At 34.8% G+C, this 12,074-nt stretch overlaps 1 protein-coding gene across 3 annotated transcripts; it reads left to right on the forward strand.

Moving 5' to 3' along the window:
- The first annotated feature begins 7,098 nt into the window (after positions 1-7,098).
- Positions 7,099-11,914, forward strand: LOC145167554 (putative disease resistance RPP13-like protein 1). Of its 3 annotated transcripts, XR_013741228.1 has the most exons (4): positions 7,099-11,114; positions 11,321-11,355; positions 11,430-11,514; positions 11,603-11,914. XR_013741228.1 is itself a non-coding variant. In XM_079086776.1 (2 exons), the coding sequence occupies exon 1, from the start codon at positions 7,265-7,267 to the stop codon at positions 11,108-11,110; it is 3,846 nt and encodes a 1,281-aa protein (XP_078942902.1). In that variant the 5' UTR covers positions 7,100-7,264; the 3' UTR covers positions 11,111-11,114; positions 11,321-11,914. The 3 variants fall into 3 exon arrangements, 1 of the variants encoding a protein (XP_078942902.1); XR_013741227.1 differs by having other exon boundaries at positions 7,100-11,114; positions 11,321-11,514; XM_079086776.1 differs by having other exon boundaries at positions 7,100-11,114; positions 11,321-11,914.
- Positions 11,915-12,074: the final 160 nt, after the last annotated feature.

Raw genomic sequence — 12,074 nt, forward strand, 5'->3', positions numbered from 1 at the left:
CCCAATTAAGGAGATTCTGGATACAAAAACGGTCATGACAGGTAGTGCCATGCCCCGTTAGGTGGCTCACATAACTGTAGTAATGTTATAGTATATGTATGTGCTAGCTGTATTGTGTGTTCTCTCCCTGTCTAGCATGTATTGTTTGTTTCTCATCATAGTATCTATTGTTTGTTTCTCTTCATAGTATCTATTGTTTGTTTCTCATCATAGTATTCTATTGTTTGTTTCTCATCATAGTATTCTATTGTTTGTTTCTCATCATAGTATTCTATTGTTTGTTTCTCATCATAGTATCTATTGTTTGTTTGTTATTGACTCATGTATGAACTGACTCATTGTATGATTCATTGTTCTAGCAATAGTATTAGTAACTTCCTAAACTACGCCTATTGTAGTTTACTAGTAATAATGTTTAACTGTATGAGCATGTGTGTATACCCTTGCTACCCAAAGGTATTGAACTGAATGAAATAAGGAACCTTTTATATCTATATACATATACATAATATATAACTAGGACTCAAACGACCTTCGGACAAATAACCTTGATACCCTAAGTCCACAACCAAACAAGGAACAGGAAGTAAGGTAGGCTATCAGTCCTAAGTCCTTTCAATCCTACTTATATAACTATATTTATATAGATACACAGGATATAAGTTAAAAGAGTTCAATAAAAGTATTTGATATGAAAAGGAGTTTGTAAAACAGTTTGAAGTAAAACAGTTTGGCAACACAGTTTGAAAGTAAGAAATCCACTTGTTTGGTAGTTATTAATCACATGTGATTGATATAATAACTATAATAGTTCAACTTGTATTCCCCCCATAAAAGCATTTAAAAACATTTAAAAGGTTAATTAAGGGGTATGAACTCACCTATAGTGAGTGGTTTGGATGAACGGAATGTTTTAGGATGCTAGGTGTCAAGTGAAGACTTGTACACGCACAATGATCTTATTTAACATATAATAACACATATATGTATTCAATTAGTCATAAAACAACTAATTAACCAAGTTTAAGACATCCTAAGACATGTAAAACACTTGTTTTAAGTGCTATAAGTGCTAAGGATTGCATCTAAGGGTGGTAGGACCTTGCTATTGAGTTTAGGGTTCAAGGTTAAACTCCTTTGGATTTTACGGTTTTGAGACCATCACCCCTTGAGTTTACGGTCGTAAACCCATGAGTTTATGGCCGTAAACTCATGGTACTTTGACCATGTTTTGTTTTGAAGCTCTACAAGTCATAAGAAGCATTCCTACTTCATGTTTAAGCCTTAGGAAGAGTTTAGGGCACCATTTCACTCCTTTGTGGAGTTTACGGTCCTTGGACCATTTCTCTTTGGGTTTACGGCCGTAAACCCAAATGGTTTATGGTCTTTTGATGTTTTCAAGTACTAAGCACAATAAGGAAAGGGTCTAGACTGGTTTCCAAGGCTTGGTAAGGGACTAGGGCTACTTTGGCCCCTTTGTTAGGGTTTACGGTCCAAGGTGTTCTTGGACCGTAAACACCTTTGATCTTGAGTTTCTTGGGTGCTTTCTTGATGTTTAGGAAGTGTAACAAGTCTTATAACAAGCCTAGGTAAGAGTACTTACTAGGTAGAAGCTTGAAAAGGTGCTAAAAGTCCAAGAACACTAGTGTGTGTTCTTGGTGTTCTTGGTGAAGCTTGAAGATCTACACTTTTGGAATGATTTCACGGATGGAATCATGTAAGATCACTAGATTAAGTAATATATCAACTTTTTAGGGATAGAAACACTTACAAAGTTGAAGATCTTGAAGAAAAGTCGGATGATACTTGAGAGAGAAATGGGTTTTGGATCTTGAAAATGTGAAAAGTGGTAAATAATGACTAAGTGTCATATTTATACCCCCTTTTAGGGTTTACGGCCGTAAACACCTTTGTTTAGGCCGTAAACTCCAAACTCTTGGAGTTTTGGGACATTATTGTTGCACAATAAACCCTAGGGCATCCTCTCTCTTGTTATCTCCTGAAGTACTAACTTATAAACACTCAAACCTATTCCAAAAAGCTTGAAAGTTATCAGAAACTGTTCTGACTTCTATTGAATTGAATGGTTGTACAGAATAGAAATTTCGGGTTGTCACACAATATGTGCTAACAAGGTAAACATAGTGACTTTGTGTTGAATATCAAAAAAATATTCACCTTGTTTGGAAGTTTTTTTGTAATATGCCACATACAAAACCTATGTGCTGATATTGGAAATACTTCATTAACAACCTTGTTTAAAGCTGGATCTTGATCTGTAAGAACAAGCGTAGGTTGTTTTTTGAATGCTTTCAAAAATGCTCTAAGCACCCAAGAGTAAGAACTAGCATCTTCTCTACTCAAAAGTCCAACACCAAAAGTCACACATTTCTTATGATTATCTATCCCAGTGAAAGGTACGAAAACCATATCATATCTGTTTAAAAAGATAAAACTTGGTAAGCGTTATTGGAAGCAAGAAAAATTATGTGAAAAAATTGCAAAATTTAAAAATACTTATTCATGCTGAATGTGGCATCTAGAGAAACAACGTCTCCAAAAGCATTGTAGTTGTACTTTGCAGTTTCGTCAGCCCAAAAAATCGAATTCAATTTTTTTCTCAACAACTTTAAAATCGAAAGAAAAACTTGGGATATTTTTTTTCCTTTCTAGCATCTTCACTACAAGGAATTTTGCATCCCTGTCACTTATGTAAGAATTGAGATTTCTCGTACTGTTCTTGAAATCAGAAACCAACCCACCTCGAATGTCAGAACCACCCTGAAGTCCGGAATACAATCTATGTGCTCTTGAGGCACCAATATTTTGCTTTGACAAGTTATGAATAAAGATCTCCTGTGAATAATCAAGTTTCCTCTTTGTACGAGACAAAAACATATTGTCCTTACCAAACAACTTATGATTATGTTGCTCGACAAATTCAACAACATTATATTTATTAGTACCATGTACTAGAATAAAACAATTTTCTCTTTGCATTCGCACCTAAATGAGTCTTTCCTTCTCTGAATCTTATTATGTTGAGGGTCCAAAGTATCCACTTTAGCGGTTGTTGGTTTACCTTCCCGATTGCATAGCAAATGTCGTTGAGTGGTAATGTCGGATTCTGTTGTTCTAAATGGTCCAAGCCTGACATCAAAGCCTGCTAATGATGTATAATTGTAATACATTGATAATGCTGCTGTATATGAATCAAAAATTGAATTGATTTTAGGTTTGATGTTGTCTGAAACAACAGGAATCCAATACAATGATCCACCAGGAGAAACATAATCATGTGTAACATGAGATTGTTCTGCATAAAAAAAATTAAAAAAGTGGCAAAGAATTAATCTAGTTTATTAAACTTTTTCCTATTTCATATACTAACCTTTCTGAATATCAATGTTATCATCGTCTATAGTATAATCTGCCTCATTATCATTGAACTCGAATTCGTTTTCTGCATCTTTTAATTAGAGTATGTGTAATGGATACGTAAATATATATAAAAACGAAAAAAATACTTAAAATACATCACCTGGGTTATGATTACTAGAATCACCGAAATGATATTCGGAACTGTCATATATGTGATCTTCAATGTGTTCTAATGGATCCTCATCTTTGCAAGTGCAAGTTACGCCATATCGCAAAAAACAATATAAAATTTAAATATTATTATTATACAAATTAACAAATATAAAAAACTTATAAAGTAAATTCACCTAAATTTAGATTGCTAATCTCAGATATTTGAAACTCGACATTATGTAGAGAATCATGATCCCGTAACCCGAAATCTTCATACTCCTTAGGATATTCATGTTGATCATGAATAAGATCGTCACCAGCTGATACCGTATCATCTATAAGATAAGTAACAACACGATTGAACACCAGTTGATTGGGGAAAGCAAAATAAATTCAATATTACAAACTTTGATCCAATTCAGTACATATTAAAAAAGGAGAAACCGTGTAATTGATATGTAACTAAAAATGCGTTATATTTGTATTCATTGTTATCAAATATTTGGTTTTTTAAAATTTTTAGAAAGATTGTAAAGATAAGAATCAACACAAAATCGTATTATTCATCATCATATTGTAAATATTTGACATATTCAAATTCCAAATATAATAAATTGCATAGATATGACTTCAACACATCCTGCGTTTTAAATTAGACTTTTAATAAATTAATTCAGTAAACTTTAAAAAAAAATTATTGAAACAAGATCAATTAATATCACAAGAGTGTTATTCTGGTTTATTATGGCATAACCGCGTATACTAAGAAATCAATTAATATCACAAGAGTGTTATTCTGTGAGAATATTTGAAACAAGATCTACAATAAATTTATTTTTCACACATTTGTTCTATATATTCTCGTACAACTTAATATAGACATATTTATACCACGGTATCATGATACCACAATCTTATTCTGTAAAAATATATGTAATAATAATAACAGTAAATTTATTTTGCTCATGTTTGATCTGTATATTGTAATACAAATTAGCATTCTGGTAGAATTTGATAACAAGAATTCTAATGGAATATTTGATTAATCAATAAGTAAAACAAATTTATAAACACTAATTCTTTACGAATAATAAGAATTGTGTTTTTGTTTTTTTATGTATATTATAATCAACAGTTACATTCTAGTACTTTTGATAATAAGAATTGTGTTTTTGTTTGTTCTCTACGAATAATAAGAATTGTATTTTATATCAATCATTCTAACAGAATGTGTACATATAACATTAAGTATAACACAATTTATGAAGAATTGTTTTATACAGAAATATGAGAACAAAAATACATTTACAACAACATATCTTACAACAACATATATGTAGTCATATGATAAATTCATATGTCTTTGTCTAGAAAGACTATATTTCATGGTTAATTATTTTTGATAAATTCATAAATTAAAAAGAAAAATTTTTCAGCTTTAAATAATTACTCGAATGAGAGAGTCATCAAACATAACAATTTTTTGACTAAATTATATTAAATAAATTTGTTTACAATTTTATTTATTAAGATCAATATAACAGGGAGTTACACCATCGCTTGTTACTAATTTTGTGATCATACCCTGATACGGCCCATAACGGATTATTAGAGGCCCGACAATAAAAGTTCGGCTTGGGCCTGCGACTGGTTAATTAAAGGGCCAGTGAGGCTCATTTTTGGTTTCTCTAACTATAATCAATTGATTGTGCAAAATGTTGATCAATAATATAAAAAATCATTCATTCATCAAAAGTTATCTACTACATTTTATATGTGCAGTGGTTGATACTCATGTTGTCAGCTGTCGTGGCTAGAAGGTGCAAAATAAATATTAAAATTGTTTAGCCTTCAAAATATTACCTACTCCTTTTTATATCAATTGTAGAGAAGTTAACTTGCAAGTTATCAACTTCCAGCTACAATGTACAAAAGTATATTAAAGATTCATTCACTAATAATAAATACAGACCAAACGTTCACATGATTTGCCCTTTAGGTAGATAATTCAACTGTTGACTTTTTAAGGACTAATTCAACCTCTAAATTATATGCTTATAAATATCAAAGAAGTGTTAATTGAGTTACAGGGCCAATGAAAAGTGAATAAAACAAACTGAGCTTAATAGTGGAGACGACTTCACCCATCTAAACACTAAATTCACAATTGACAATCAAGATAGCAAATAGCTTGTATAAAAGATTAGAGACAATGAAGGAGTTTAAGAGATGAGATCTTACTGAGAATAGTGGTTATAATGGTGAACGCGTTCACTAGAGAGCAACGTGTCCATTTTCATATCAATCAGTTCATGAAGAGATATTCAGAACTTGAGATCCACAATCCAAATTTTCAGAATTAATATGGTCAAGTAGATAAGCTACAAACTAGCCATTAGCAATGAAACTATTTTGCAGCCGAAAGATAAAAACAGGCTATGCAAGTTAAGTATGAATATAGATATAGAAATGAAACAGATTGTTATGCTTAAACTCTGGAGAATCTAAATATGGTTCATCAAACAGATCAAACAACTTAAATCCATCAATTTTGCAACTTGAAGATCATATTCGTCCACAACCACCATTGACTTCATCATAGAGAGCAAACATGTTACGAAAAAACATGAAAGCTTGTTCCAGGTTTTGCTTAGAGGGTGGAAAATTAATACGTCAATGAGAGATCACATGTACCTCTGATTGGAAATAAATTATTAATATGTCGCCAAAAGACTACCTATGACCTAACCATGGATTTAACCTGCATCATTCTTGTTTGGAGAGTTCACTCAGGCATTTTATCAAATACATAACGTGCATGTAAAACCACCAACCAGAAACTTGTTTAGACTGACGATCAGTGAGCGAAGAAACTCAAAACGGTTGTTGGAACTTGATAAAAATAACAAAAAGGTCAAAAACTTTATTTGCTTTGCCTATGAAAAGTCAATTTGCTTCGATAGGCAGAGAAATACATGGAGATATACATATATACATACACGATGAAACATTTGCTTCAATACATTTTAAGACGAATACCTTTTAATCTGGCAATGAGACATACACACAGATATGTTCTGTAAATTTTTTCAATATACATATGAGACCGTTAATAAAAGAAAAAAGTAAAATGAAATAAACAAGTTGAGCTAGAATTAGTATGTGTTTTTTATGATTACAAATTTACTTAGCAATACGATATATATGTATGATTCATTTTAAAATACCAAAAAGACGGTGTCAGCTACTTGGAATGTGTAAAATCGTTATAAAACATGTCGTCCTACAGAATGACTGGAATTAGTCTACAAAATGGTTGATTTCGAGAAGATAACATTATTGAACATATGTTGGTTTTTGGATATGTGGAAAAATGCTGATTATTAAAATAGTTTAAAATAAAAAATTCCATTCTCCCTGTTTATGTTGTCCAGGGGTTGATTCACATGTGCTGGCTGCTACTAGAAGGTGCAAAAGAGTGTTCAAATTATTAAAGAGTTGTTAAACATTACCTAATGGCCACTCCATTAATTCTATATTGTTGAGTAAACGAGTGATTAATTGCATTTTGGCAGCCAGCTAGGAGGTGGAAAAGATATTATAAAGTGTTGACCTGAACAATGATTGAAATCACTATAAAGAATGGCCTGAATCCTTCTTTTTCCTGCACTCATTTTATTTGCATCCCCACCATACATACATACAAAGTGCTCCCATTTTACCTGCAGCGATGGCTGAAATTGTTGTTTCCGCCTTCTTTTCATTGTTCTTTGATAAGCTGGCCTCTGAAGCTTTGAACAAGATTGCTCGTGCCAAGGGAATTGAGTCCGAGCTCAAGAGACTGAAGAGGTCACTAATCCAGATCAAAAATCTCCTTTATGATGCTTCTCGGAAGGAGCTGACCGATGAAGCTGTAAAAGAATGGCTGAATGGTCTCCAACATTTGGCTTACGACATAGACGATGTACTTGATGATCTGGCTACCCAAGCTATGGAAAGTCAGCTAACTGAGAAATCTGGATCCACCAGCAGCAAGGTAAGAAAGCTAATCCCAACTTGCTGCACAAATTTCTCATTAAGTTATAGGATGCATGCCAAGTTAGATGATATAGGCACCAAGTTACAAGAACTGATAGAGGCAAAAAATAATTTTGGTTTGAGTGTGATAACAAATGAAAACCCAAAAATTGAAAGATATGAAGCCAGTTTGGTAGATGAACGCGGTATAATTGGACGTGAAGGTGATAAGAAGGCATTGGTTGAAAACTTGTTAGGGGGCAAAAATGAATCGTCTAATCAAAACTTTAGCATCGTGCCCATAGTTGGTATGGGTGGTGTAGGTAAAACAACTTTAGCTAGGCTTTTATATGATGAAAAGGAAGTGAAGGATCACTTTGAGGTCAGGGCTTGGGTTTGTGTTTCTGATGAGTTTGATATTTCTAATATAAGCAAAGTCATTTATCAATCTGTGACCGGGGAAACCAAGGAATTCACAGATTTAAATTTGCTTCAAGAAGCTCTTAGACAGAAACTTAAGGACAAGCTATTTCTAATAGTGTTAGATGATGTATGGTCCGAAAGCTATGATGATTGGGATAAGTTAGTGGGCCCATTTCTTGCGGGGTCTCCTGGAAGTAGAATTATTATGACAACTCGGAAAGAGCAGTTGCTTAGAAAGTTGGGTTACCCTCATGTAGATCCACTACGGAGTCTAACACATGGTGATGCTATGTGTTTATTTTCTCAACATGCATTAGGTGTAGATAACTTTGATTCACATCCAACACTTAAACCCTATGGTGAAGGGTTTGTGAAAAAATGTGATGGCTTGCCATTAGCTTTAAGAGCACTTGGACGGTTATTGAGGACGAAAAAAGATGAGGAAGAATGGAAGGTGTTGTTTGATAGTGAGATTTGGAGGTTAGGAAATGGAGATGAGATAATTCCGGCTCTTAGACTGAGCTACAATGATCTTTCTGCCTCTTTGAAGCAGTTATTTGCATACTGCTCCTTGTTCCCCAAGGACTATTTGTTCGATAAGGAAGAGCTGATTCTGTTGTGGATGGCCGAAGGGTTTTTGCACCACTCTACTACAAGCAAGTCCATGCAACGCTTGGGTCTCGAATATTTTGAAGAGCTGCTGTCAAGATCGTTTTTTCAACATTCGTCTGACGACGAATCGTTGTTTGTGATGCATGACCTAATGAATGACTTGGCCATGTCTGTTGCTGGAGAATTTTTTTTAAGGTTAGATATTAATATGGAGTATTGCAGGAAGGAAGTTTTGCAAAAGCACCGCCATATGTCATTTATTTGTGAGGAGTACATGGCTTACGAAAGGCTCAAGCCACTCAAAGGAGCTAAAAGTTTGAGAACATTTTTAGCGTTGTCTGTTGGGGTGGTAGCAAGTTGGAAGACGTTTTACTTATCAAATAAGGTCTTGAATGACTTACTTCAGGAGTTACCATTGTTAAGGGTCCTAAGTTTCACTAATCTTAGCATAAGCGAGTTACCAGAAGTCGTTGGGAGTATGAAGCACTTGCGGTATCTTAATCTATCTAACACTGAAATAAAACATTTACCGGAAAATGTGTGCAATCTTTATAATTTACAGACGTTGATTGTTTTTGGCTGTAAGTATTTAGTTAAGTTGCCTGAGCGCTTCTCAAAGCTTAAAAATTTGCAGCATTTTGACATAAGGGATACTCCGCTTTTGAAGAAGATGCCCTTAGGGATTGGTGAATTGACAAGTTTACAGACTCTCTCCAAGATCATTATTGGAGGTGAATCCGGCTTCACAATAACCAAGCTTAAGAACTTGCAAAATCTCCATGGGAATGTTTTTATTGAGGGGCTGGGAAATGTGGAAAATGAAATGGACGCACGTGAGGCGAACTTCTCGCAGAAAAGGCTTACTGAGTTAGTGTTGGATTGGGGTTCTGAGTTTAATGTTTTTCGAACGGAAACTCATGAAATGGAGATCCTCAATGAGCTGAAGCCTCATAATGGCACTCTAGAAAAACTCGGAATTGAGTCATATAGAGGTATAGAGTTTCCAAATTGGGTTGGGGATCCCTCCTTTCGTCGATTGACTAGAGTGTCGATAGATGGCTGTGAAGAATGTACCTCTCTACCAAGACTTGGGCAATTACCATCACTAAAGGAGCTGTTTATTGGTAAGGTGAGTAAGGTGAAGGTTGTAGGTTTGGAGTTACTTGGGACTGGTTGTGCATTCCCTTCATTAGAAATTCTAAGTTTTGAGGATATGGAGGGGTGGGAGGTATGGTCATCAAATAGTTGGGCGTTTCCTTGCCTTCAAGAGCTTCGTATTGAAGCTTGTCCTAATCTGGTTCAGTTCTCACTTGAAACACTGCCTTCACTAAGGATTCTGAAACTAAGAAAATGTGGTCATGATGTATTGAAAAGCCTGGTTGATGTAGCTTCATCAATCACCAAGTTGGAAATAGATGATATTTCAGGGCTTACCGACGAACTGTGGAGAGGCGTGAAAGGGTATCTTGGGGCAGTTGAAGAAATAAGAATCAGAGGGTGTGATGAAATAAGATACTTGTGGGAATCAGAAGCACAAGCAAGTAAGGTTCTTATGAATTTAAAGAAGTTGGAGTTAAGAGACTGTGAAAATTTGGTTCGTTTAAGGGAGAAAGAGGAGGATAATAGTTGGAGCAGCCTAACATCTTTTAGGTGGTTGAGAGTATGGGATTGTAAAAGCTTGGAGCATTGCAGTTGTCCCCAGAGCATGGAGGCTTTGAATATTCAACGTTGTGATTCAATTACATCCGTCTCCTTCCCAACAGGAGGGCAGAAGCTCAAGTCACTTACCATTTGGGATTGTAAGAAACTACTGGAAAAGGAGATGGGAGGAGGAGAGAAGACTGGGGGGCTTATCAACTCAAACAAGCGGATGCTTGTATCAGTTGATATACATAATTGGCCAAATCTGAAGTCATTTAATGAACTGAATTGTTTCATTTACCTCACCATGTTGACAATATCAGAGTGTCCAAGTATGGAGTCGTTTCCCGACCATGAGTTGCCGAATCTTTCCTCTTTAACACATCTAGAGATACAAAAGTGTACAAGTATGAATGCTTCCTTTCCTCGTGGGCTGTGGCCACCGAAATTGTGTTTACTTAATATAGGAGGGTTGAGGAAGCCCATCTCAGAGTGGGGCCCACAGAATTTCCCAACCTCGCTTGTTAACCTAATATTACATGGCGGACCATATGATGATGTGAAAAACTTTGATCAATGTTCCCATCTTTTACCTTCATCTCTTACTGTTCTTTGCATTGATGGATTTGAGAAACTGGAATCGGTTTCAACGGGACTGAAACACCTCACCTCCCTCCAACGTCTCTTCATTGAGAACTGCCCCAAGACGATAGATTTACCAGAGAAGTTGTTGCCTTCACTTATGTTATTGTGTATAGAAGGATGCCCAAATCTGAAAGAAAGGGTTAGTAGAGGAGGCACCTATTGGCCTCACGTTTCCCTTATACCCTGCTTCTCATTCTGGATAGACCGATGGATAGACCGATACTTACAAAATGACTAGGAAGGTACGCCCCTCTCCTTTGAGATCTTTTAGTTAGTTATGCCTATATTAAATAACTAATTCAGCAAGTTCAAACAAATTTTCTCTATGTATTATCTCCGTACAACCGCACAAGTACATATTTTCACAAGTTCATTTGTGTCTCAATATCTGGTTGTTAACATGGATATGCTTACTGACTGCGGATTTTACCATTTTTTTTCTTTTAAGGTGTACACTTACAGCCAAGCAATAAAAGATCAAAGGTTGGTGGATGTAATGAAAGCATCATAGAAAATAAAAGATCAAACGTTGAAGCTTTAATGCTTTTTATGTGCAGCATCTTTTCAGTCATTCAAACTACGCTCAACCTCTTCATAACCTGGATTTGCAAAGTTGTTTTGCTTTTACAAAACCTTTTAAAGGTTTACGTTATCTCATTGTCAAATTGAATACTTAATTTGTAAACTCCAACTTATCTGGCTTCTTTTCTAATATTTACTTGTTTTCTAGACTTGATTCAACCCAAATAGAAAGAGAACTTCTGGTTTTCATCAAGGGACATCCTATGAAGTATGGTCATCGAATCATTAACACCACATTTGTTTGTATGGAAAGACTACCTTTGAGAGTTAGATTGAAAACAAAACAAAAACAGATAACTCCATCTCCTCTTCCAAGAAGTTGAAAACAGAGTCCATGTAACTTTGACTTTCATTAAATGATGTATAACTTTAATAAGTCTTCTTGCTTCTGAAAATATTATTTGCCACAGACAAAATGCACTCTGAATTATGCTTTTTAATTTATGACTAGCTTTAATTTTGGGCTGTTTCCTCTCTAGATTATTGTATACTTTCTTTGGACAAACGAACTTCCATATTTACTAATCTAAGTCTATTGTAGACACCAGATTGCTGTTTAATTGGGAGTGATGTCCTTTGGCGACTTCCTCCTGTAAAATTGCAATCCTTTTTAAGGTGTA

The sequence above is a fragment of the Lactuca virosa genome, chromosome 3 (assembly GCF_052849685.1).
Source record: "Lactuca virosa cultivar CGN04683 chromosome 3, Lactuca_virosa_CGN04683_v6, whole genome shotgun sequence".
In the NCBI taxonomy this organism is placed as follows: domain Eukaryota; kingdom Viridiplantae; phylum Streptophyta; class Magnoliopsida; order Asterales; family Asteraceae; genus Lactuca; species Lactuca virosa.